At 42.0% G+C, this 27,958-nt stretch overlaps 1 protein-coding gene across 5 annotated transcripts; it reads left to right on the top strand.

Moving 5' to 3' along the window:
- Positions 1-243: 243 nt before the first annotated feature.
- Positions 244-27,536, top strand: CAV1 (caveolin 1). Of its 5 annotated transcripts, none has more exons than XM_005285748.5 (3): positions 244-645; positions 1,914-2,078; positions 25,378-27,536. In XM_005285748.5, exons 1-3 carry the CDS (start codon positions 616-618, stop codon positions 25,717-25,719), a joined length of 537 nt encoding a protein of 178 aa, XP_005285805.1. In that variant the 5' UTR covers positions 244-615; the 3' UTR covers positions 25,720-27,536. The 5 variants fall into 5 exon arrangements, with proteins under 5 accessions (XP_005285805.1, XP_065422475.1, XP_005285808.1 ...); XM_065566403.1 differs by having other exon boundaries at positions 581-673; XM_005285751.5 differs by lacking the exon at positions 244-645 and adding an exon at positions 693-1,201.
- The last annotated feature ends 422 nt before the right edge of the window (positions 27,537-27,958 follow it).

Genomic DNA, 27,958 nt, shown 5'->3' with positions numbered 1-27,958 from the left:
TTTGATTTAGATGTGAAATACAACTACTCTCATTACTTTCCGCTCTGAAACATCAAGGCAACCGTCTTAGTACACAATATCTGGGGATCTGAAACAGGATTTATGAAGGAAACTGGAGGCTTCTGACTGCGACCAGAGAACACAGAGACAGCTCCGAAGAGCTTGTCATCTTAGGGCTAAAATTTGGTGCCTTTCCAGCACCACCGCCCTCGCAACATGCCGACGTGCTGCAAAGTGAATACATCGATTTTCCTTTTCGAAGCAAGCAGCAGCCTAACTTGGATCACTGTGTGGAGTGGTTGGCAAAGCAACCTCGCCCCAGGTTTCAAAATCTGCACAGGCAGAACAAGGTTGGGAAAGTCCAGTTTCAGGAATTCCCCCCCCCCCCTTTGCACCCCCTGCTGCTCCCAGAGCTCTGGGGATGTGCCTAGACCCACCATTGCTGTCATCCCAGCCAAAAGCAAGCAGAACAAGCCCTGGCCGGCGGCCAGCTGTCTCACTTATAGCTACCTCCCCCTCGCTTGCTTTTTACAATACAGGATCTTCCTTTCTCAGCTCGTCTAAATTATAGCGCAGTGAAACCTCAGTCAGACTCTCCACCAAGCCCAGGACAGCATGTCTGGTAGCCAATACGTAGACTCAGAGGTAGGATTTCCTTGGGATCCTTTAAAAAGTCAGTTTCAGTTCAGATACTTCTCGTTCCTGCTTCCTCCTGCCTCCAAGTACCTGCTTCAGCTATCGCTGGCTTGGCTTCTCTGGGCATTCTTGGCACTTTTCTTTACTGATCTTGCTCTTGACCGTCCGTAACCCCTCCAGCAAAGGAGACAGGCTGTGCGCTTGGGAGGGGTGATTAGAGATAAGGATAGCAATCGGGGGTTATTTGTCCCTGTTGCTAGCTCTCCGAGGAAACCCGCTCTATTATTCGGCACCTTTGGGGAAGTTCCTCTCCCCATCCAGAGCCGATCGCTTTCCCTTCGTCCGGCTCTTTAACTTGTATTTGTAAACATCTATGCAGGAAACCGCGTCGCCCCGCAAAGCGAAAGGGTCAGGTGAAGCGCTGACAGCTTATTTCGTGGGCTGTTAATGAAGCTGCGGAGTGTTTTCCAGCCAGCACTAGTGACATGTTGCACAACGAGCAAAAGTCACCACCAGCGCCACCTGAGCAGGCTGCTCGGCTCGCTGCAGCCCTGTCGGGAAGGGGGTATGCTCTGCCCCGGCAGCGACTCTCCTTGGCAGCCCTGGGGAGAAGTATTTGACAAGAGCCCAGGGCGACCCGTGCCAGGGCTCTGGTGTGATGGAATGTGGGACTCGCCCCAGGGGGCTGAGGGATGAGATCAGGGACTTGGAGCTGCAGTTGGCTGGGCTGGAGATGGGAGCCAAGTGAGGGACCCGGCGCAGAGATCGGGGACTGGGCACACAGCCCCAGGTTGGAGATCGGCCTCAGATGGGGGGCAGACCTGAGATCCCGGGGGTAGGGACTGAGACAGACCCCGGGGGCTGGAAATGGCCCGGCTCAGAGAGCTGGCGCTGCCGGGATGGGGGGGTTGGCGCAGAACAGGGCGGCGGCGGCTGGGGCATGGAGCGGGCGCGGATTCAGCGGGGCCGGGCACATTCTCCTCGGGGGCGAGGGCGAGGGCGCGGCGGGGCGGGCTAGGCGCCGGCTGCCGGCGCGCGCTGGCAGGGGACCCCTGGCGGTGGGAGTCGGTGCTCTGCTTGGTACCGCGCGAGCGAGGGGTGTGGTGTGGGCTGCTTTTATCCGTTTAAAAAGCCAGCCGGGGGGCAGACTCGGCGCTGAAGGGTCCCCGGCTCCGCGCACGCTGCAGCCCAGCCGCTGGATGAGCTCGTGACACTCCCCGCCACCGCCCAGCCCCGGGGAGTGCCTCATCTCTGCCCCGCTCCTGTCCCGTCCCCAGGGGCTCCTGTACACCGCGCCCGTCCGGGAGCAAGGGAACATCTACAAACCCCACAACAAGAGCATGGCCGAGGAGCTGAACGAGAAGACGATGCACGACGTGCACACCAAGGAGATCGACCTGGTCAGCCGGGACCCCAAGCGGCTCAACGACGACGTGGTCAAGGTAAGGATTAAAAGCCAGGAAACGCGGGAGATCCGGGGCTGGGGGCAGAGAAGCTGGAGCCGTTTTGGGGGATGTTTTTATTATTATTTTTTTGCGACAGCAGCTCCGAGTGCCGACGGTACGGTGTTTGCAGAGGTGCCAGGGACGGAACTGATAACATTTGTGACAGTTCATTGCTTCCCTTCCCTCCACCACCTGCTGTCCCTGCAAACTATTTAAGGGGGGGGGCACTCTACTGCATCGGTTTAAATAGCCTCCTGTCAGTCAGTACATCAATTGTGGCCATTTGGGCTAGCTGGGGAGCTTGCAACTGGTGGGAGCGCAACAGAATGGGGGGGGGGGACACCCGCTAAGTGAATGAACCTGCGCTCCGAGTTCCATAGCAATGGAACCTGTTGCGAGAACTCAAGGGGAACAGGGTATTCAGCACCATCCGCACCGCCTGCTGCTCAGCCAGCGTGTTTTCTGGGCATCTCTAAACGGTAACCAACTAGCTACTGAAGCGACCGTAGCTTTCAAGCCAATAGTGCAAGCTGAACAAAATGCAGCTGTAACTGGCGGGAGGAATGCCCCATTACAGAACCCACGGGCTGAGTGAACTGTCCTTCTGTTGCAGTCAAACTGGCTGCAAATGCTTGTTGGTAGTGCTTTGTGGTGTGGTGGGGGTGAGACATGGAACGAACATTACCATATTTAACCCAGGAAGGGAGATTTTACTGGCCAGCAATGATTCCTATAAATACCTTATAAAGGAATGGCAAAAAAAAAAAAAAAAAGCAAAAATCAGGTGGAACTCAGATTACACTGTTAAGGATTTCTCTACACTACTTTCCTGTGGAACAGCTTTTTCCTGATCCAGATGTACACAGCTCACTTTTCCTAAGCCAATTGTTTGCAAAACCATAGCTCCTGGTTATTTTTTTTTCTGCAGTACTGAAATGATAAAAACAGGCAATAAACAAGGAAAAACTCAAAGTGACTGTGCCTGGACCTCTGGTCAGATTTTTAATTCCAGTTTTGATCATTTCAGCAAATCTGGGACAATGGACATTGTTGCCTGGGCCCATCTGGGTCAGTGAAACCCTGGAGTTGATCCCTCATTAGCAGAGGAATGTCCTTCAGGTTTGTTGGACTCTGGGGAAACAGCAGATATCCACTCAATGCTAACCTGTTTCAGATCCAGCAGTCATATAGTGCAATCCTAGTTCATCCTGCCTCTAGGATGGGAGGTAAAGCCTGTCTATTCAGGTACTTTCAAGGAAACATTTCATTCTCTCTGTATCAGAAGAATTTCACTTTTGTTGATTTTCAAGGCAGGTTGGTGAAATGATTTAGACCTCTAGGGCCTAATCCAGAAAGGTGCAGAGCGCTCTTAAATCTCATTGACTGCAACAACATTTGAAGGCACTCATCACAGCAGAGGCTCTCTGCCTTGCTGGATCAAGCCCTAAAAGTTTTTGCAGGCAGATGGTACGCTCATAGAGCTATTTCCATAACTTTGCCTTTACAATCTAGAAACAAAAGAAGTTGAATTCTGTACACACTGAAAAATGGTCTACAAAAGATACAGAATGGTGCAAATCTTAATTTACAAGCCAACAACTTATTTTTATAAACTGAGAATTTTGTTTTCCTTTTGGTTGTGGAGGAGGAGCTGTAGGGGGAGAGCTTTGTGAGAGTTCGGAGAGGAGCATGCTAGTGCTCATGTAACCCACATACCTCCAGGGTGTGGTGTTCTAGCCCATCTAGTGGCACCCAGCCCACTTAGAGAGGGCGATTAATGAGTCTGCTCTACAGCCTTACCTAGGGACCACATGGCTTTTAGCTCATGTAGTAGAGGCTCATGCATTTAGTTCCAGAGGTCCCAGGTTTGATCCTGCCCACCAATGACCAGGGACTGTTGGTGTTACACTCACTGTGTGCGGCAGCAGTGGTAGTAGAAGTCCCCTGCAACTAAACCTTCTGAGTATGAGTCATAGCCCCCAGGCTGGCTGGAATCTGGATATCCACAGAACAGAACTAAACAGAGAAAGAAAAATCCTACTGGGAAAAGAAGCAGATTGCAGATGGGGGGAAAAAAAGCATAACTGTCTTAAAGGAAACTGAAATTTACAAAGCACATCCCTTCCACCCGCCCACAGGGACAAGCCCTGTGCATGGTTGTTTGTTACTCCCAGTGACCCAAAAGAAAGTTAGAAAGTAAGAATTATAGGAATTAAAAAAAATCAAAACCTTTGGTCTCTCTCTGAAACAATCTGGATCCCTCTTATCCATAAATGTGCCACTTGCGAACACCCTAAAAATCTCCACCAACCAACCAATCAGAAAACCGATATTGCTTCCAAAGTATGCCCATCCCAGTGAGTGAGTGACAGGGAATGTCAGTATCATATCAAGACAGTGTTCAGAGCCCCACTTTCAGTAACATTGAGAGAGATAAGGTGGGTGAGGTAATATCTTTTATTGGACCAACTTCTGTTGGTGAGAGAGACAAGCTTGTGAGCTACACAGGGTATCCAACTTTTGTTTTTTTACTAACAACATTTGCAAAATTCATAGGGCAATTGGAAAAACAACATTTTCCCGCCTAGTTACAAGACAGGCAACAATTAATTTTGCTGTTTATATTTTATTTCACAGATAGGTCCAATTTGCAAACTTTAGATCCAAATTTCCAGGTTCTTCAGCTACTGCTTTTAAGTTCAGCTCTTTAAGGGGCAACCATAAAGTTCATATTTAGATCAGAGCTTTCTGAAAGCTTCTGGAGAGGCAGTTTAGTCTCGTGGACAGGACTTGACTGGGTGTCAGGTGATCTGGGTTCTGCTCCTGTCTCAACCACTAGCTGGCTGTGTTGCCTTGAGCAAGTAATTTTGCTTCTATTCCCCCCTGCCATTTGTCCATCATCTACTTAGCTGTTCAGGGCAGAGAGTGTCTCAAGACAGCAAATGTGTTTGTACAGTACCTAGCACAATAGGACCCCAGTCTCAGCTGGGGTCTGTAGGTGCTACCATACAAGTAATATTACAATACAAGTAATACACAAATAGTACAAGTTCAGGGATGTAAGGAGTCAGAATTGTGATTCAGGCCTATCTCTACTTTGTTTAAAATATTTGTGTTTCACCAGATTCAGAACTTTCAGCCTTTTACTCGGCATCTATGCATTTCTTGCCACTGTGCTATGAGAATCAGAGAGTAACGTGGGGGCAAGTAAATCAACCATGAAAAGTAAATGATTAGACGGAGAACAAGGAATCCGCTCTTTAAGCAGCTCTTTAAAAGGCCTCAGTGTTGCCTGCATTCAAAAAAATCTCATAACAAGTTTTAAAAATAACCCTAGCTTGTGAGAAGCAGGGGATGCATTCCCCTGGTGTACATCATGCTGAGCCTGCCACACAGTTCACTGCATTTGCACAGTGTCCTCTGCACCAGATAAATAGGCTGTAGGGAGCACAGCAGTAAAGCAAGGTGCTATCGGATAGGTAGGAATCAAGAAAAGGGCATAACCCTGCTCCTGATCTGTACTGACACTGGAGGATTATAGGAGCTTGACTCTAAAGCTAAAGATATTGGTGACCTCAGCTTCAGTCACACTATAACTTTAAAAGATCTGTGAAATGGAAGCTAAGTGCCATACTAATTCATGAAAAGCTGACTAAATGACCTGATTTATTTTAGCATTGGGGTGTATATTAGAACTCACTGAATCTAAGGCCCTCTCAGTTAAGGTGAAAAGGCAGCAAGGTGTGGGATTCTATGTGGCAGCAAAACAGCCGGAGGAGAGGAGGAGGCATTGAAACACCTCAGATTTGAGCCTCAGATCCTAAGGTGATGTCCCCCTTACAACTACCTTCAATAGTTAGTATTACCCCTGTCCAATCTCTGACTGTGGGGTGGGAGTGGGGGGGAGAAAGAATCTTTTAACATCTGGCATTTCCTCATGCTCACGAAAGGCTGCATTCTACAAGATGACAAGTGCCCCTGACTGGGCAACATGGTGCAGGATGAGGTTCTAAATTAACTGATACGCTCAAATCTCTTCATGTGTGTACAACATTGTGTATTCATGAGGCTGTGTGAGAGAAAAACAACTTGTTTTAAGCAGTGCCATGAGTTGCCTACACCACACCATTTGGATTGAACTACCGCAGGGGGAATACTGCAAAACTTTTCCAGGAGTAGTCTCAATGTTGTCAATGAATTAGCTTCAGCCATGTGCTCAGTTCTCATGTCAGCTTTCAGCGAACATTCACGTGATCAAATTTTATTGGCATGAATGTTCACGGGACATGAATTTCATAGTTACATGCATGAGTAGTTCCCAAATTGAATTTGAAAACTGACATGTAGAAGTATTGGCATGTTTCCACACTTGTCAAATCAGGGAAGAGAAACAATACCACATGACTTATTTCATAGACTCATAGACTTTAAGGCCAGAAGGGCCTTTAAGGCCTGTCCAATCCCCACTAACCAACAGAGCTCAACTAGTGTATACTCATACTGAGCTCTTTGATGTCCATGGAGTTAAAAAAATTGCCATAAAATTCATAAAATATTTTCAAACAACAAATAAATCTAAAAAAACGGCAACATTTGTGGATATTTCATGAGCAGAAAAAGATCTGCTACATTTATCAAATATATTTTTTGTTCCAAACTTTTTGCTCAGCTCCAAATTGAACATTGTTGTCTCATGTTATTTTTTGTCTCATTTTTATTATTTTGTAACAGTCCTTTACAAATAAAACAGTCAGCACCTCTGCAATTTTATTTTTCTTATGCACTCAGATACTCTGGTGATGGAGGCCATATAAGTTTGTAAAGAGGGAGAAAATAAAAGTAATTGTGTTTGCTTGCCGCTGAGTGCCAGATGTTCCTGGTTTATTTGCTGCACGGTCTACATTATCAAAAATGACCACTAATTTTGTGTCCAGCCCCTGGGTACCCAACTTGAGAGTCTAATTTATGAGTGCTGAGCACCTTCACCTCCCATTTGAAGTTGTGGGTTCTCAATGTCTCAGAAGAACATGCCTTGATGTCTCAGGTTGGACACCAAAATTGAGGCACCAAAAACTAGTGGTTCTTTTCAAAATGTAGGCCTTCCATAGTATCTATATTAAGTTCTTCTTCCATTATGCAGATCTGTTACAATTTATTCTAAAGTTACAATTTTCCTGAGGGGATGTTTTTCATCTACTTAGAAAAAATGGGGTAAAATGCTTAGTTACATGTGTGCAACCCCACTGAAGTCAATGGAGTCACATACATGGAGGAGAACCAAATTTGGCTTGTCTTTGTTTATGCTTTCTTTTAAAAACTTAGCTCAGTTTGCATAACGAATTTTAAAGTGAGTGTTGGTGCAACATTTTGATATAGAGAAATATGAAGACATGCTGGAAACTCATGAGTATGTAAAGATTCTCTGCTTATCAGAATCTAGATCATTTTCAGCTGAAGCCAGACTTTATATCTACAAGAAGGCACTTTCTGAGGGTTAAAGCCTATATTAATTTCTTCAATCAGAAATCACTTGGGGTAAAGGTATAGGAAGGAGGGGTAGAGTGTAACCTCAACCCTCTTGTGAGCCCACATAAGTCCAGGCAAAATTGTAGTCCTAGCACTCAGCGGGAGGACAGAGAATGTTCCCTCTCTGTTTCCTCTGGGATGAAGGGGAGCAAGCTAGAAGATGGGGTAATGGCTCCCTCTACCCAACAGTGGAATTGGCCAGCCAGATGGAAGGTAGTAATGGGTTCTAGCAGCAGGCATACTGCCTCTGATCCTAGGAGATCCTGGGGACATTCTGTAATACATAAAACAGCCTTATAGCTATATAGCTCATATATCACAATTGACTCTGAGCTGTACTCTGTGCTTTCTATGCCACGTTCTTCACCTCTGTGAGAGGAGACACAACCATTAGTGTGTGTATCACAATAGTGACCTTTATCACAAACCCCTAATTGTTCTCATCTGCCTTTTATCATTCCCCAAGGGGCCAATATTCACCTGTGGCTGGCTGAGGGGGGGAGAGATGCTTTCTCCATGAGGACTTTCTCACTCTCTGCACTTCCTAAAACTGTGCCTCACAACACACACTGATTTTTTTCCATCTTAGGGCCAAATTATGGTCCTGTAACCCTCTGGAGTGCTGTGGCCTGGGGAACACTTTGAGTGCTCAAGCAGTGGTGGAGGAAGACATTCTGCCTGCATAAGGCATAACAACTTCACTAGTGCTGGGAAAAGCACAGCGAGGAGCAGGTTTCTTTGCACCTTTAAAAATATGTAGCCTACCCTCCTCCAGCTATTCCTTGTTTCTGACACAAGCTGGGTGGGCTCTGTCCAGCCTCCCAGCCCACTCAGCCATGCCACCTCAGCACCAGTACGCACTACCAGCAATGATACTAGGGTGACCAGATGTCCCAATTTTATAGGGACAGTCCCGATTTTTGGGTCTTTTTCTTATATAGGCTCCTATTACCCCCCACACCCTGTGCTGATTTTTCATACTTGCTGTCTGGTCACCCTAAATGATACAGCTATCTGGTTCCCACTCCTTGGTCATGAGCACAGCCAGCCAGATTATGACTGTCCCCTACAAGGATGTGTTAGATAGGAAATGTCCATTGCACCTTCTGGAAAACCCATGCAAGGCCATCCACAACTTGGTTTTTATTTTGTTTTTAAAAAGCAATGACCACCAACTACTTACTGCCCATGAGACCCTTCTTTCTGGGAAACATCTCCTGGCTTTACTACAGGGAGTTTTTGCACCTAGTTTAATTTGCAAAAGCTTTTATCATTGTTGCTCAAATACAATTAAGTGTTCAGTCCTTTCTCTTCAACAGTTTATTCAGCTCAATGCAGTTCAGCTCACTACAGGATCAAACATATTCCAGAAACTTTGATCAGATGTGAACAAACATCACATACACCATTTACACTGGTATCAGGGAGGGCACTACTATTCAGTCTGTACAATGAGCCACGCTGGCCTGGCACTCCCCTTTTATGTATCTTAAAACAAGACTTGGCAGAATTTGATTTTTTTAAATATAATTTTGACAGATAATCAGTGTTTATTTGTAAACATTTTTTTCTATTTTTATTTATTAAAAATTTCACAGTTGTGGGAAATTATATGGGGGGGTGTCAGACAACAGGATGGGTCAGACAATAATCATTTAATGACAGTAGACATTGATTTCAAAAAGTTAAAGCTGTATAACCATTAAAATAGAAACTGTCAACATCACGTCAAAATATACAGAGTAAATATCCTTAAATCAAACTCTACTAAGTTCTCGCTCAGCATTTTTCTTACTTTGCCTATCTGTACATTTCTGTTATTATCAATGGAAATATTTTTCATTGGTTTGTGTGTGTGGTGAAATTCACATTTTACTGACATTTACAGATAAAAATCTAATCCTTCTAAGCCTACTTAAAAACATTTATGACTCCCATCAGTGGCTAAAAAGAGAAAGTCAGTGCTGAAGGCAATATTAAGTCAACTTAATCACCCCATCTAATACTTTGCATCTAGGAAGTCAGACAACTTTGTGTTGAGTGCAGCACGAATACAGAGATAGATGTCTAGACAGACAGAGAATCTTTCATCTAATGAATGAAAGAATATCTTAGTTCACAAACCTTCTGTGAGGAAAGTCAGTTTTGTCATCCATGTTTTATAGACGGGAGTGCTAAGGCACAGAAAGATTGTGGCTTGTCCAGAGTCAGTGGCAGAGCCAGGAATAGAATCCAGGGGTCGAACTAGATGAAATAAGAGAAAATCCAGGGCTCAGCCAGGACTTTTCTTCCATCAGGAATGGATGAGATTTAATATACAGTCCCTTTCCTTTGTTTCTGCACAATGCTGATAGTTTCTTAATGTCAAATATTAACTTGCAAGTGTTTATTTGGCTCCTTAATTGTACATAGTCCCAGAAGTTTGGATAAACTTTGCCTACCCATACACTCTGGGGGCCTTGTTCAAATGACTCTTACATAACTAGTTCTGGATTCAAGGCTTAGGGGACTGATTCACCATTGCAATACTCCAGTGCTATATCAGGGTACACTGGTTTGGAACTGGAGTAATATAGATAGGGAATTAAGGCAGAGCTCTTTTGAAGCATCAGTCTTCCTTTACATGGAAAGCAAGGAACTCTTTTGCTGGACTTGGAAGCTTAATCATTTGTAAGGATTACAGTGGTTAACCAGTAATTGTATTTATTCTGATCAAAGCCTCTTTTTGAAATATCTTTTTTATATTTAAGCTCTCACCATAATTAAACCCTTATGCATTGGCTTCCTGTTTAACACCAATGAATATGATTCATAACTCAAAAGGAAAATGTTTGTTTGTTTGCTATGGTGACATAACTAACTATTCAGTACTGATGCTTATTGTATTAGCATTTTTACACTGCCCCCAAATTAAACCAGGTGCTTCACAGAAGTTGAATGTTATAGCCAACATAATTTGACAGATTTAATGTAACACACGAACTTTAAAAACACTTTGACAAACTCAAGTTGGAATTATCAGCTGGTAAATGTCATTTTTGGGCAGAATTTATGATGCATAGTGTTGAACTCTTTAGCTCACAATTCTTCATTAATAAAACTGGGAATTCTGTGACATGAACATGTAAGGAGTATGCAATAGAGAGATCTGCACATCAGGTCCAAAAAGAGTATTTTACACTTTGACACTTTTCAAGCAATAAGAAGCAATACACCATACTAAACCGGCTTGGATAAAGCTATAGAACTAGGGGCGCCTGCTAACTGAAGAGAAAATCCATGTCAATTAAGTTAATCCCAGTATTTCTCTGTACCCTCCAAGGGCCAGCCTCTTAATAACTTTAAATGGTACCCCTTAGTATAGGTAGAGGGGGCAATTTCATCCATGGTGTAACTCTCTGACTTCAGGGGAATTGTATGTGGGATGAGTTTGGTCTGTAGTCTTATGCTTATCTGGCACACATGCAATGTTTTCAGACAAGTGGGAACTGATAAATTCAGCTTCTCAAATAGGAAGCGAGAAGATACCATCACAGCTTAAGGTGAAAGCATCACATTCCCTATTCAGACTGCTGCTGTGCTCAGTTTAAACTGGGATTTTCAAAAGAGCCCAAGGGAGCATCAGTGGGGTTTGGGCACCTACTTCCCGCAGGCTCCTCCGAAACCCCTGCCCTCACTCCCAACAGATAACAAGAAGCACACTCCATTTGTACACCACACGCAGTTACTATTTCCTATCTGCCCCATTTCTCTGCTCCCAATCCTTTTATGAGCTCCACATAGACAGATCTCTGTTCCTGTGCAGAGCTCATTGCAGGAGCAAGGCCTTAGACTCACAGTGTCATCTATAGGAATTATAGCAATATCTAAAATTAAATAGTTTTAACACTGTTACTTGAGGATCTGTAATTTAAGGCCTTCCATAAAAAAAATTCTAACAGAAGATATGTAGAGACAAATATTTTTTAAAGGATCAGAAAAGTTAATTAGACTTTAAACAGCACTATGTACCTTGTATTAATGCTACCTTCAGTTCTAGGCATGGCAGGTAAAAAACAGGAAGGGGGCACTTGAGAGGAAGGAGAGAGAGAAAATTGTTACATATAATTATGGCAATCAAAGGGAAATTGTTTATTTCAGTTGATGTAGTATGGGTACCCAGAGGAAACTGGGTATTGGGAAATTATACTTCTTCTCATCCCAATTATGTGTTGGTGCCTCTACACAAATTCTCATTGAATTTGTTTAATAAAATCTTTATTGATTATTTGTTATTAAGGAGATTGTGTTTGTAAGTGGGGAGATTTAGGTGAATGAGAAAGAGGTTAGAGATACAGTATAACATGGTACTGGAGCATAAACCTGATCCAAAGGCCATTGTAGCTAATAGAAATATTAACAGCATCAAGGCCCTAGAAACAAGACATTTGCATTGTTTTAAAGAGTAGTGGAGTCTTTTAAAAATCTCTTTACCAAAACCTTTATTTCTCATAAAGAAATCCTACGGTGAAATCCTGAAATCAATGGCAGATTTCTCATTGACTTCAGTGTTGCCTGAATTTTACCTCATAACTATATTTTTTCTGAGTAGGAAACATTTTCAGATATCCTTGGTGTAGGTGGTTGAATCAGATGTAGCAAATTGTGGAGTGTGAAACAAAGTGACACAAAAAAAGTTAAAGTTAGTTGAGAAAAGTTTCAGTATGGGGAAAATGTAGTGACCTAACCCAGCTTTCAGAACACCAGATTCCAGGAAGGGAAACAGCAGCTTTGTTTCCTCTATGACAAATTTACTCTGGCAACATCAAAGTAATTTTCCTAGGGAATTGGCTGGTAGGAATACACCACCTGCACAGGACGTATAGCAGTACTTCAGATAGATTCAGATGACTCCTTGGATGGATATTTCATCATATCTCTCAAGCTACGTTGAGACAGACCAGGTGATAACTTGGATAAAGGCCCGCTAAAGAATGCCTAGTTGTTGCAAGAAATTATGTTGGTAAAAGCAGGTGGAATTCTCTCTGCATTCACATGCATAACTTTGTTCTCAAGAATAGTTACAGTGACCTCAATGGGACTGCTCAACGGATCAAGTTAAGTATGTGCTAAGAAGCGTATGCAGGCCTTGGGTCGTACTGAATAGTGTCAGGGAACAAGATGCTTCCTTCTTGGCAGGACATAAAATTGGAGCTGGGTGAATTAATAGCAAATAATTTATTTGAAATGTTCACAAGCAAATCATGATTTTCTCAGATTTATTCATTATTCAAAATTATTTAGTGAATGTATCTGTGGATTGTTTACAAGCAGCCCATTGGAATGATTTGATATTCAGAACTGAATATTTGAACGGTATTGGTTAGTTTTGATTGGACACTTGGCATATTTCTCTTCGCTGATTGGAGGAGTGTCAACCTTATAATCAGGATTCTTATTTATGAATTCAGCATTTGCTTTCTGTGAATACTCTCAAGTACTCACTGAAGATTCATTATTTCTATGAACATTCTTGCCAGGAAACGAATTTACTAGAATATTGTAGTGCAAGTGAACACAAAAAGGGAAGGAAACACAATCAAAGCAAACTCACTTAAAAGTTTGAGCACATATTTGTGGGATATTTTTATTTATTTATTTGCAGCATTGGGCCATTTTTATATAAAACCAAGTTCTGACTATTTATGGCCCTCATGGTTTTTGTTTGTTTGTTTGTTTTTTGTGCTAAAGAAAAGTGTCATCCCTGGGGGACCTGGCTGGCTTCTATGAAGGCAGTGTGCTCTGATTTCAGGGCTAGGAGCTGAAGTCTAATCTTGACTTTTGTATTTATTGTGGTCAAAGGCAAGTTACCTCTTTGTCTCATGTGCTGGAAAAGACTCTTGATACATTTCTTCCACCAGATTACAGGTCAAGGCGATTTCCCCGTTTCTGATAAAAAATTATGCCATCTCTGGATACTGCTAGAGATTCCTAATCTCTAAACATCCTTGTCAAATCATGAGGATCTGTACTTTTGAATAGTAAGATTTTTGCCTTTGTCAAGTACCAGATTGCACCAACTGGCCAGTATTTAAAAGGGTTATTAGTGGGAAGCAGGACACCTGGGCATAAGCATGCTGTGTGTTTTCAGGGACAAAATATAAACGTCCCCAGAAATGCAGGTGAATATGTTTGTCAGACAGTGCTGCCTCCATCCTTGGTTCTGGTATGACAGCGAGTTTTTGTTTAAAATGGAAAGCAAGTGAAGAAAATCCTCAGTTCCTCCTTCCCCCCAGGCACGTGCAACCCAGGGCAGGGGAGTGTATTACAGGTCAAGGAGTGAAATATCTGTTGGAGTTTCTTGTAATATGGACAGCAGCTCACCATGACTGTTTCCTTTTCATAAAGGCTTTGAAGCTCTGAAGTGCTATGCAATGTCAGTGCTCCAGTTTATCATAAAATCAAAATCAGTAAAATCACATGGTTGCTAGGAGCCCAGGCAAAAGAGGGAAGGAGCAGCTCAATGACACATAACCCTACTCCCTCCACTTCAACCCCAAACCAACCCCATATCCCTCTCCTACTCTTCTCCTCTCCTCACATTCTGCAGGGATGACCTAATGTACTTTTCCAACTTCTCGGTTCCTATGATACGCGGGAATAACTGTCAGGAAGGCAGTTGGTTCTGTGTGTGGAAGCATGTATTTTGCAAAGGAAGTGGGAATGTTTGAGTCAGGGAAGCATTTAAAAGTTTGGATGCATTTTATCTGCAACTATTGGGAGCTTCTTGCATAACTTTTACCTAGTTCCCAACCACCTAACAATGTTCTCCAGCTTTTGTAACTGTGAATTTTCAATATCCAAAAAGTAAGTGGAAGTACAAATAGCTAAGAACAAAATCCTCTGGACCTCCCATTTTTTAATAACATATTCACCAGTCTGAACCACCTCTGATAGATTGCATGGGTCATGGAGCTTCTCTCCCCTCCCAAATGTGACTCATAATGCAGTGCTGCTATGGTCATTATGGGACTATATGCATCTTTGCTTCAACTGACTTGTTTTTAAAGGAAATTGAATACAATGGAAAAATTTAAATGATAAATTGAGCACAATAGGGAAAGATTTTATCTGCTTCCTGCTATATGCTTGTTACTAGTCTTGTAAGGATACAATATAATCTCAAAAAAATACTGGGTTTTATTTAATGTGAGGAAAAACTTGCCCTAAAACAGCACAGTTCTGGCATTAAAATCAGCCTCAACATTTCACATTAGACATGTTTTAAAAATATAAATAACCCCTTTTTATGGCTTATATAGAAATATATTCATGCATATAAATTGCTCATTAAGCACCTGGCTTTTGATCAGGCCCCGCAGCACAGCAGAGCGTTTAAGCCCATGATTTCAGTGGGACCATTCATGTGCTTGAAGTTAAGCACATACTTAAATGCTTTACTAGATTGGGGGCTTAAGGGTTCAGTCATGAAAGGGGCTGAATGCTTCCATAAGGAGCTGAACACCCTCCCACTGACTTCAATGGAAATTGAGGGCTTTTAGCACTTCATCATGGCGCTCAGCACCTTGCTAGTTCACACCGAAACTGAGCATCAGTGGCGTATGTAAATTGGATCTTTTGTGGACACAAGCAGTAATGCTTCAAAAACATGGCAGTGGTTTTTTGGGGCATGCATTTGGGGCATTATACCTGCAGAAATGTTGGCCGAATTGAAACCTCTGTGAAAATGTGGCCTTCAGATATCCTTAGTTATCTTCCTAGCCATCACAACATGGTAAAGTTTGCTTTCCAATGGGTAATGTCTCAAAGAACAAACTTTTAAAAGGAGCAGCAATGATAGCTGGAGGTTTGGGACTGGAATTTGTAGGAACTCCCCCCCCGCCCCCCAACTCAGCAGCTTTTGATATATAACTCACTCTTGCACCCATATCTATTTTCACATATTAAGAGTGCACATTTCTTCATTGAGCAGGCTGCTCCTTCGGAACAATAACTCTTATCTCAGACACTGTAAATTAATAGAGGTTTTCTTTAAACAAACCTTGAAAGAGTAGACAAGTTCTTCATATAATTTTCCCCCTTGCAAATAAATCTCTGTTCAAACATACTTAACTCACTGATAAACTAGTTTAATAAACACATCCAGGGCAAATGAAGCTGCAGTATTTCTCTAACAAAAGCTACAAGCAATGCAACAACTGGCTTTACCAAACTGAATAGTAGGAAACAAAGAACCGCTGAGGTCAGGAAATTTATTGTAGACATAGAACAGAAGTTGGTAATGTTTAAAAATCTTTGGCCTAAACAGAAGGTTATTTTGAGTTATTAGCACCCTTTAATTGGTCAAATCCCATTTCCTTACCGTGTGTACTTGTCATAATTTAACATGCCTGTATTTTCATTAGCATTGCAGACATGTCATGGCCATGTCACAACACACCCTAGAGGCTGTAGAATAACAAGTTCCCTGGTGTACATGTACTGCAGTGAGGGAGGCCTCTGCTTAAATCTGTGCCTGACTGTATGGAGCTGCAACAAATCCTTTACAGGCTAACCTACCAGGGCTGGTGTCAGGAAGTTTCACGCCTTAGGTGAAACTTCCACCTTGCGCTCCTCCCCCCAGTCCTGCGGCAACTCCCCGCCCCCCCCCCCCCGCCCTGAGGCACCCTCCCACGGCAGCTCCCCCCCTGCCCTAAGGTGCCACCCCCACGGCAGCTCCCCCACCCCAGGGAGCCGTGAGGCAGCTCCCCCCCCCAGCTCACCTCTGGTCTGCCTCCTCCCCGAGCACGCCGCCCCCGCTCTAATTCTCCTCCCCTCCCAGGCTTCTGGCGCCAAACAGCTGATTGGCGTCACAAGCCTGGGAGGTGGGAGAAGTGGAGCAGTGACAGCGTGCTCGGGGAGGGGGTGTAGCAGAGGTGAGCTGGGGTGGGGAGCCCTGTGGCAGCTCCCCCCCCCCCCCGCCCTGAGGCACCCCCGCGGCAGCTCCTCCCCCTCAGGGAGCCATGCGGCACCTCCCCACCCCAGCTCACCTCTGCTCTGCCTCCTCCCCGAGCACACCGCTCCCGCTCTAATTCTCACTAATTCGCTCTAATTCTAATTCTTCCAGGCTTGCGGCACCAAACAGCTGATTGGCACTGCAAGCCTGGGAGGCGGGAGAAGTGGAGTGGCGACCACGTGCTCAGAGAGGAACGCTGTAAAAGAAATTGGGGGCACCGCTTTTTGGCACCCCCAAATCTTGGCACCCTAGGCAACCGTCTAGTTCACCTTAATGGTAGCACTGGCCCTGTAACCTAAGTTTGGTATATTTGACAAAAGTGGAACCCAAGTAAAGTTTATCTTATCCTCGTGAGCCAGTGAGTTTCTCTACTAAAAGCTAATGGGAAACTTTGCTGTATCTCCCTGCCCTAATGTCCATATTTCTAGCCACTTCACTCCTATTTTTACATGGCTTGGTTCACTTTGGCTTTTGTTATCAGTCTGATGTCACTCACCATCGCAGAGTGTTACTGGACTGATAACCAGAAGGGAAAGCTAAGAGACATGAACATGCTGCAGGAAGAGCGATGTAGTCAGAACAATGGAAATGACAATAGAACCTAGAAATGATGATAACAAAATGCATAGGTTGCCTAGTGCAGATGCTGCTTGTACAGGGTTGATCCCTATGCTGTGGGCAGAATCTGCTCCTCACAGGAGGGATCAGGATGATAGTTATGACTAAGGCTCCGTGTTTGTCATGGCAGTCACGGAAGTCACAGATTTTGTGACTTTCCGTGACCTCCGTGACTTCTTCAGCACCTGTGTGGCTGGCCCGGCAACTGCCTGAGCAGCTCGGGCAGCCCCTGGGACAGGCGCACCAGCTGTTGCTGTGGCTGTCTCGGGCTCCCTGCCCCCCCGCAACAGGTGTTTGGGTGTGGGGGGACTCAGGACTGAGGATTGGCATGCCGGGCGGTGCTTACCTGGGAGGGGGCTCCCCAGAATGGCAACAGGAATTCCCCTCCCTCAGCTCCTAGCTCCAAGTGCTGCCTCTGCCCGCAAGCACTGCCCCTGCAGTTCCCATTGGGCGCCATTCCCAGACAATGTCAAGTTAACATCCCTACTTAATCACTGTAGAGCAGCTTGGGACTTGTGGCCAGTGGAAAAGTGAAATGGGAAGATGTGGCAATGGGACATTGACTACAATTCATATGAGATGGTGTATTCAGTATTGTGCAGTATAATCTAAAATTGATATAAAAGTTCCCACATTTGTTAAAGTTAGGCTTGGTCTACACTAAATCCCCAAATCGAACTAAGGTACGCAACTTCAGCTACGTGAATAACGTAGCTGAAGTTCGAAGTACCTTAGTTCGAACTTACCTCGGTCCACACGCGGCAGGCAGGCTCCCCCGTCGACTCCGCGGTACTCCTCTCGCCGAGCTGGAGTACCGCAGTCGACGGCGAGCACTTCCGGGTTCGACTTATCGCGTCCAGACAAGACGCGATAAGTCGAACCCAGAAGTTCGATTGCCAGCTGCCGAACTAGCGGCTGGGTATAGACGTACCCTTAGTCTGGAACAGTAATCCCTGATTGTTGTGGCATGAACTAATCATTGTTTAGCCTGTCACAAACATAACGGTTCCTATGTACTTTTAGGACATTTGTGTGTGACTTGAGCAGTGCCACTGTGGTATAGTAAGTACCATGACTCCATGACATCATCTTCATCTCTTACACTTAGAACAGGCATGTCTGCCAAGAAAAGAAATATGGCCTGATTCTCCTCTCCTCAGGCGTCACTCCACAGAAGTCAGTACAGTTAGACTAGTATTGTAAGACAAGCAGTTACTGAGACTCAGGCCTAGAGAGAACATTCACTCTTGACTTTTCAGCCTGAAAAGCAATGAGATTGCTTTGGAGTCATATTTTTAAAATAAATATTTCACCATTGTAATGAATTATATGTAAATACAGCTGAGCACATGGGCGATTCTAATAATTTACTTTAACAGTTTTGTAAGTTCCATATAAACATGTAGTTTCTTTTTTTGGGTGCCAAAAAGATAGTCAAGCATAACCTTTTTGTTAAAAACAGACTAAGTTAGAGATGCAGCCTCAGAAGGGCTAAAGGGCTTCAGTGCAAAGTTAGTTTCCCAGTAAGATTTAATGTTTCTACTATGAGCCAGTCGAAAAACTAAATTCTCCTATAAAACAGCCAGCCAGGACAAACTCAATCCTGTGGTCCTTCTAGATGTGTGTAAAGACTTTTGGCCTAATCCTAAAAACCCTTTATGCACAGGACTAATTTGAGGAGTAATTCGACTCAGTGCAGAAGCAAATACATTTATGTTGCTGAATACATTTTGTGTTTCACCTACATTAGCATAATGTGATACAAAAGTGAATGTTGATGACAGGTTTTATGTGCTTAACTAGAAAATCCTTGTATAGTTTGGGGAAAGGGCTACTATAACCTAAAACTTATCTTAACTATTGCAGAAATGTCTTTTTTTAGCAGCATGTTTTTATGTTCATGAATGAGGCAATATACACATTGCATAGATTCACACTCATATTTTCCACTCTCTGTTAGGAAGGTTGGCTCTAGAAATCAGTGTTGCAGGTTTTAGAATCATCTAATTTCCAGTACATGGATCACTAAACTCCATGTTTTCTACTGAAACAGAAATATAATATCCAGACCCTGTCCTAATGGAAATGATGCTTTTTTTCATTTCTGCATGTATACATTTTTTTTGTAATGTATTTGACCGGCTTCAACACCACCTGACAGTTCATGTTAGCCAAACAATGTCATGACACATCAAGCAAGGATTACTTTTCTTAACATATGTTACTAGATTTTGGTTAACTTGTACTTGCAAATTTATAGATTTATTTTATTGGCTAATGTGCTGCACAAATGAATTCAGCTCATTTATAAAAGTCCAAAAGTATAAACCATTCAGTCCTAACAAAGCTTTAATGGAAATACAAAGAAATTGCAGTATTTTTATTTCTTTGCTGTCACGCACAAGATTGCCAGCATAGCAATATGTTTCATTCATTACAGTTACAAAAATTCCATTTTCCTATCTTTGCTTGTTGATGGTATTGAACTTGGATGACTGTAGAACTTTACAGGAGAAAAGCCCTTCGTTTTCTATACTGATGTCACAGGGAGTTATTCTCTAATATGAGTTAAAACAAAAATTCATTTATATGAGCTACAAAACCATGTTTGTAATTCTTATTTGAAGAAAAGACATTTGCCAATCCTATCTTTTAAAGTTGATATTTTTATTATTATAATATTTTAAATTAGGTCGAGTTACATTTTACAAACTCCTTATAAATTTCTGGCTCTGCACAGCTTCTATAAAAAATACATAGAGTTGTGTCTTCATTGCACATATAACACATTTTCGTAATGGAAGATTGATTCCATGGATGAAATCCTGGCCTCTTTGAAGTCAGGAGGAGTTTTGCCATGGACTTCAGTGAGGCCAGAATATGCTGTTGAATTGGTTAGAAAACTTGTTTTCATTTGGTGAAATAATTCTTTTAGAGAAGTACCAAATATCACTTTTGTGCTATTAGAGCCTTCTTCAGAGTGGCATTATAGCTTGCTGTTTGCAGAACCAGGGAGAAGAACTAGGTTGGGAATGGAAACCTACAAGTAGCCAGGGCTGGGGAGAAGTCTTAGGCTTAGTAACACACCAAATTAAGCTAAAATGATATTATCCATCCTTAACCAACACTACACCAGGAAGTTGTATCCATTTAAACAAACCGATTTAGAAACCATTTTAAACGGTTGGAATTTCTGAGTGAAACCCTGGCTCCATTCAAGTGAATGGCAAAACTCACATTGATTTCAGTGGGGACAGGATTTCACCATCTGTGTGTAGATCAGCTGTTGGTTTGAGGATTAGACAGTGTGAATAAAATCGGATCCCCTATGGTGGTGACGTGGCAGCTAATGACTCTATAGCGAGTGTGTGGCTTGTGTCTGGAGCTGGGTGGAGACTGCACTAATTTACAGGGATTTACATGGTCTCCCTGGAAATACAATTTTAGCTGCTTATCCATTTATGTACATGATTTGTCATCTTTACAGGTATTACAGAAGAGGTAAATGATTACATTCCCTATCCCATAAGGTGTTAAAAATATCAGACTCCATAACCATTGGGTAGAGCAGGATGCTGCTGAGAATAGTATAAGTAACAAATGTGCTGTGCCTTAGAAAAGCACATTAAAGAACTGTGGCTCAGTGTGTGGCATATTAAGCCTGATCCAGTAAACTCATACTCTTGGCAGCAATCTCATTTGGAGCAGCTCCTATGAGTGTATTGTTCTTTCCACCAATTTATATAATTGTTTTAATTTCTTGCAGCGGAATACTATCGTGATGTTCATTTTTCCTGTTGACCTACTCTGCTTGGTTATGTTGGCCACACTAAATATCCTGTGCCGTGGATTATATCAAACACATGTTTAGCTTGTGTGACATGGGGCTGAACTATTATGTCTCAACATGTTTCTGTTAATATTCTAATGGAAATGTTATGACAATTAAGCTTCCTGGATATTTTGGCATTTCAACAGAGACCTGTAAAATATGCATCCTTTATTGTAGCACTTCCTTCAGGTGAGTTTTTTCACAGGTTGGCTATAATAGTCAAAACTATGGAATGTGTATGAAAGGATATTTCTTCTAAATATTAATATATTAGCCTGGTCAGGTATCTTACCAACAGAGTGTCAACCCATGATCTCTATGGGCAAGAACCAGACTACAATGAAAAGATGTTCCTAATGATTAACTCAAACTGAGAATCCCCTGACACTTCCAGAATGAAAGAGATGCATCATCGGGTGCTGATATAAATATGGCACATGAACAACTATTTATGTTTGGTTTTAAAGCACAAGTTTAAAAAACTGCCTTCCCCACATACTGACTGTGAAAATTCAGTAAGAGTACTAAGGGTGGTATTAGAAAATTCAGCGAAGAGTGCATGTCTTTAAGTTAGAGGACTGCATGATGTGGCACGAATGGATGTAATCACTATAGATGGCTACATACTTATTTTTTTAGGAGAGCTCCCAGAAGGTTGTGTTGGGCACTCAACACATTGAAGATGCCATACAATGTCTCACAATTTCCCCCTCTCAGATACTTTGAATATGAGGGGGCTGTGACGTTGTGCAGTCTATATGGTTTTATAAAAACATGATAATAAGTGAATATAATGTAACTGGAATATGCTTCATGCAAAAGGTCTCTTGTAAGGTATCATTACAAAGCTTATAATCTACTGAGTGTGATCATCCTATCTGTATAAATGTACCACTCTTGTATCTGAAACTAGAAATATGAAATATAACTCTGAGGGCCTATTGTAATTATGCAAAGTGTGGGCCATTAATGGTGGTTTGGAATTTTAATGACTCCCATTGTCTGCAGATGGCTGTGTTTACCTGTGAGTCTTCCTGTATATGTGTGTGCTGGCAAGTGGGTAATGAAGTCTTGCAGTGACATGTGATCATGTCACTTGAACTGGAATCCATCTTTAACCTGGTGCTTTTCCAGTGAGGGGGGTGGAAACCCAGAGGGACAAAGGGTTCCCGCCTTATGCAAAAGATATATAAAGGGGTGGAAGAGAACAGAGGGGGAGAGGACCCATCATGAAGAATCCCCTAGCTATCACCTGAGCTGGAACAAGAGCTGTACTAGGGGAAAGAATTGTGCCCAGGCCTGGAAGGTGTCCAGTCTGAGAAAAAACTTACTGAAGCATCTCTGAGGGTGAGATTATCTGTATTCAGTTTGATTAGACATAGATTTGTGCATTTTATTTTATTTTGCTTGGTGACTTACTTTGTTCTGTCTGTTACTACTTGGAACCACTTCAATCCTACTTTCTGTATTTAATAAAATCACTTTTTTCCTTATTAATTAACTCAGAGTATGTATTAATACCTGGGGGAGCAAACAACTGTGCATATCTCTCTATCAGTGTTATAGAGGGCGAACAATTTATGAGTTTACTCTGCATAAGCTTTATACAGGGTAAAACGGATTTATTTGGGTTTAGACCCCATTGGGAGTTGGGCATCTGAGCGCTATAGACAAGCACACTTCTGAGAGCTATTTTCAGGTAAACCTGCAGCTTTGGGGCAAGTAATTCAGACCCTGGGTCTGTGTTGGAGCAGACAGGAGTGTCTGGCTCAGCAAGACAGGGTGCTGGAGTCCTGAGCTGGCAGGGAAAACAGGAATAGAAGTAGTCAAAAGTGTCAAAAGTGTAAAATACTCTTTTTTTACCTGATGTGCAGATCTCTCTATTGCATACTCCTTACACGTTCATGTCATAGAAGTAGTCTTGGTACATTAGGTGGCAGCTCCTCACTATAATCGTTCATGCCTTTATCATTTTAAGGTGGACTGTTGTATTACACTTTATCAGGGGATAGTCAGAAGGCCCATTACAAGCTTCTATTCCTGAAAATGTGGTTTCCCATCTTCAGAGCAGAGCAACTACTGAGAGCATATTGCATCTGTGGTCCATCATATCCACTGGCTGCCAGTTCTCTGCTGGGTGAAATGTAAGGTGCTGGTTACTATCTATAAAGCCCTAAATGTTCTAGAACCCTGTTATCACAAAGGCCAGCTGTCCCTCTATTCCCCATCATACAATGCCAACATTTAACAGAAATGCTTTCCTTGCCTATCAAGGGTGAATGGGCCCTGGAGCTGAATGTTCCGAGCAGATGTTCCTCATTTCTAGAATTCACTCCTGCCAGAAGCGAGCTGGAGCCTGGCCACTTTTAGAACACGATGTAAGATGAATCTCATTAGACACGTCCTCCACAAATTGCAGGTTCTGGAATCCCCTGATATATTGTATGGTTTGCCAATTGGTCTTCCCCACCTTTCAAGAAGTTGGCTTGGTTACCATGGGGGTGATTATGTGTGTGCTTCACATGATTGGGGAAATGTTGTTTGCTCTTGATTTAAGCTACATAAAATGTGTCTAGATTCTGAATACCTCAAATACAGCTAATAAAATAATAATTTATATCTAGGGTTTCTTGTTTTCAATTTACATTGAGCTGTCAACATTTTACAAACTATTAAATTGCAGTCACCTTAGGATGTGAAAATGACTGCCTAATTCAAATGCACCAGAAGTCCCTGTTGCACTGTTGAAGTCTGGAGCTTGGTTTCATGGTAACATAGATGTCACAATGTGAAGTGGCTGGAATTAAGGGTCCAGTCATTCAGGAGGCAGAACATGCAACATGATTCTGTTCATTACAGTAGGAATTGAAGACAATCAGCACCTTGCAAGTTAAACCCTTACATGATCAGGAGATATGAAAATGTTGGGTTGATATTTAATGACTTAAATTTGTTTCTCTCAATATTTGCTCCTCTGTAATTGACTTCATAGGAAAAAAATTAGGGAAAGATGCACTATTATTTGAAAAGCTTTTATTGGGGTTTTTAACCTCATTCTATTAAATTAAAATAGATTTTCCAAATGCACTAAAATTGTCTAAATAAATGACTTGTAATAATTTCACATAACCACATAATACTCCACTCACAGTGCTTTAGGAAAGCAACTATTTTGTTACAAAAATTTAGACTTTTAAATGAATAATATTCAATTTCTCATTCTAAGAAATTTTTCTTCTTTAACAACCAGATGAGCCCAGTGTCAAAAGTGCTGTTTTTCATTCGAATTCAAAGGAAATTACACAAAATGTATCATAACTCTTTAACATCAATACTTAATCACTTTCATAAACCCAACAATATCTTGTTTCACTATTAAGAGGGGCCTGAAGAGACAGGACAGTAATTCACTGTCTAGTGTGATTAAGTCTAACATTATTTAAATATTCTAAATGCTTTTGCAAAATGGAAGGCTTTGCATGGAAATCTTTACTACTGTTTATAAGCCATTCATTCTACAGTATTGCATATTGTGATTTTGCAATGCAGAACTGCTGCTCCTCTTTTTAATACTAGTTTTCTATTCCAGAGCATTGCATATTTACATTAGAATATATGGAGCCTAATCTTGATCTCACTTCCCTGATCATATAAATTAGGAGTAACCCCAATTACGTCTATGAAGTTTCACTGTCGCAAGTGGAAAGCAGATGCTTGTCTGCTGTATCTTCTTGTGTTCTTCAAGGATTGGTTCACAGTCAGACAGCAGCATTTCTCTACAGTACAATTCTCCTTATATCCATTGGAGGTCTGAGAATGGTGTCCCCATTTGTTCTTCTTTTTGCTCCTTCCTTCGGGGTCCATGACCCAATTTCCCTGTGTCCACTATAGGAGGAAACTCCAGGCCAGGAATCTGAGCTTCCATTCCAGTTACATGAACAGATCTGCTAGCCACAACTAGCAGAGACTTGTTTTATATTTTAGACACACTTACATGCAAATGCTTCACACAGCCCACAAGACTGTTCCATGCAATTCAGAGACTAAGGTCCTGATTCAGCAAATTACTTAAGCAGGTGCTTGACTTTAATGATATGAATAACCCTATCTTTAGTCAGCAAAAACTTAAGTACATGCTTAATGTACATATGTGCTTAAATGTCTAAATAAATGGGACTTGCATGCTCAAAGTTAAGCACATGCTTAAGTGTTTTGTTGAACCGAGGCCATAATGATCATTGATAAGACAAAGGGTATTTGGAATCCACACATCTGTCGGTTGTGAATATCTGTCTAACCTGCTTTTGTGTCCTCTTTGCCTGCAGATTGATTTTGAAGATGTCATTGCTGAACCTGATGGAACACACAGTTTTGATGGGATTTGGAAGGCCAGCTTCACTACCTTCACTGTGACAAAATACTGGTTTTATCGCTTACTGTCGGCAATCTTTGGCATTCCTCTGGCTCTCATCTGGGGTATTTACTTTGCCATTTTGTCATTCTTGCACATCTGGGCAGTGGTGCCATGCATAAGGAGCTACTTGATTGAGATCCAGTGTATCAGCCGGGTCTATTCTATCTGCATCCACACATTCTGCGACCCATTATTCGAGGCCATCGGCAAAATGTTCAGCACTATCCGGGCAACAGTACGAAAAGAAATATAAGTGATGCTTCAAGGACAGCTCTCTGTCTGGAGAGTCTTTTTGTGTGCCAATTTCAAGGCTCCTAAATCAATCTGCAGTAACGGCTGGTGAATATACTGGCCCAAAACAAAGAATCATTTGTTCAGTTTTCATTACTAATATTTATCCCTACTGGATTTTTTTTCACTCTGCATTTTTCAAACTGATCTTGAATTGCTACTCTCCCATTCCAGCCGCATATCATTTTGCTGACCATTTGATAAACAGATTGATGTGCTTTTGTCTGGGTTTTTTTTAGCCCTCCATTCATTCCTTGCAAGATACATTCACAATGATATAATAAAGAACTGCAAAAATGCTTTTCAACACTGTCATGCCATTCATTTTATTGTGGGCAAACAGTATAAAGCTATTGCAGCAGAATGAACCTGACAGTTGGCAGGTTTTAAAAGAATGTTCTTTTTTCAATTGTATTGTCAGTTGACTACAGCCATTTACTGTAATGGTCAGATATGGTCTACAATGAAAAGACAGATATAAATAAATTACTTAACTAATATATGTTCTGAAAATCTAATGCCTTATCAGATCAGAGATCTGACACATATAACTTTCCATGTCCAAATGCTGAATGTCCATAAAAAGCTACAGTTAATGCCTTCTTGTGTCATAGTAGCTATCCCGAAAGTTTGCTGCCAACTGTTTGTCAACCCTTCACTATAATTACAGAAGCAAACTGAAGATCAAAGCTAAAAAATATTGTTATTAAAATGTTTTTCTGTCAGTGACTTATGATGTATCTCTTAGCTAATATGTAGGTGTTTATCACACCAGTAAATATCACAAATGTGTCTGAGATGACACTGGCTTAAAAAATGAATAATCCAGGTGTGCCAAACATGCCAACTATGAGCTGTCTCTGAGAGAAGCCAGCTTTAAAAAACCTTCCTGTCAGCCGAGGTCAGCATGCTGTTAGCTCACAGATTATTTTCAGGAGAATTCACGCTTTGCTGAGTCCAAACTAATCCATCACAAGAGATGCTTTAGAAACTCCACATTGTGTTCCACTTTTTTAGCTGAGCTGCAGCCATCAGGAAGTCTTAATGGAGGGTATTGTGTGAAACTGTCAAATGTTGCAAAGCATGAGCCCTTGAAAATAAAGCATTTGCAACATATTATGCTGTGACCCATGGGAGCCTTTGACCTCACAGTGATGTTACTGAGCTCAGAGGATATCCTCATAAGGTTTGCATGAAGCATTTGAACCCTTAAAACCTGAAATGTACATAAAGCTGCCTGGTATAGTCAAAGCTTTATGCCTAGTGCTGAGATTCTGCATATTGCTTTCTATGAGTCAGGGGTGCCTTCCATTCTATTTCTGCCATAAGTGCACTTAAAATCTGTTTGGAGGATGCAGCTGCTTCTTCTTCTCTCTTTTTTTTATAGGCACATACATTACAAACCTATTAACTACTTTTGTTTTGCATTTAAAACAGACACTGGTATGGGTATAGTTTTATGTTTTTACTATGTACAGAACTGAGAGTGTACTATTATAGAGATTTTGCAGTATTAAAAACAAGCAAGATTGTAAACAAGAAATATTTTATCTTTATATGAGGAAAATCACTTTGAAAAGGCCTCCTTGATTTATCATGTAAACTGTGTATCCTGAAAGATGTCTGTTCACTTAGACTTATTAGTCCCTAATCCAAATACATTGCTGATCCAAGACATTTACATTGCTATTATATGCTTACAGATTTAACCGACACCTTTTTTTTATTTTGCATGTACTACAAAGGCTACAATCTACGCAATAAAAATGTTTAATGGTAGCTCCAGTCTGAATTATTCTTTACCTGAAAAGCTATTTTCACAAATCTCACATCCTTAAGAAGCAAAGCCAAACATTTCTCGAGTAAAAGTCAAATAAATCATATAAGAGAAAGATCCTGTAACTAAACCTTGGGTGGTGACTCAGTGTTTGTTATGAGTAGGTTTTCACAATAGTAAATGATGTTTCCCGCACTGTTATACATTGACATTATTTAGCTAGTAGATAGCACACTGAACTGGGACTTGGGAGATGTGGCTTGTAGTCCCAACTCAGCTTCTGGGTGAGCTTAGGTAATTCACTTCACTTTCCTGTTCCTCAGGCATCGGGATAATGATACCTAAAGTGCTTTGGAGCTGTCCTGATGAAAAGCGCTACGTTAGAGCTAAGTATTGTATATTTCATTTTACATAAAAGACATTG

This window comes from Chrysemys picta, chromosome 1, assembly GCF_011386835.1.
Source record: "Chrysemys picta bellii isolate R12L10 chromosome 1, ASM1138683v2, whole genome shotgun sequence".
Lineage (NCBI taxonomy): Eukaryota > Metazoa > Chordata > Testudines > Emydidae > Chrysemys > Chrysemys picta.
Note: the sequence above shows the minus strand (reverse complement) of the source record. Positions and strands in the feature narration are given on the sequence as shown.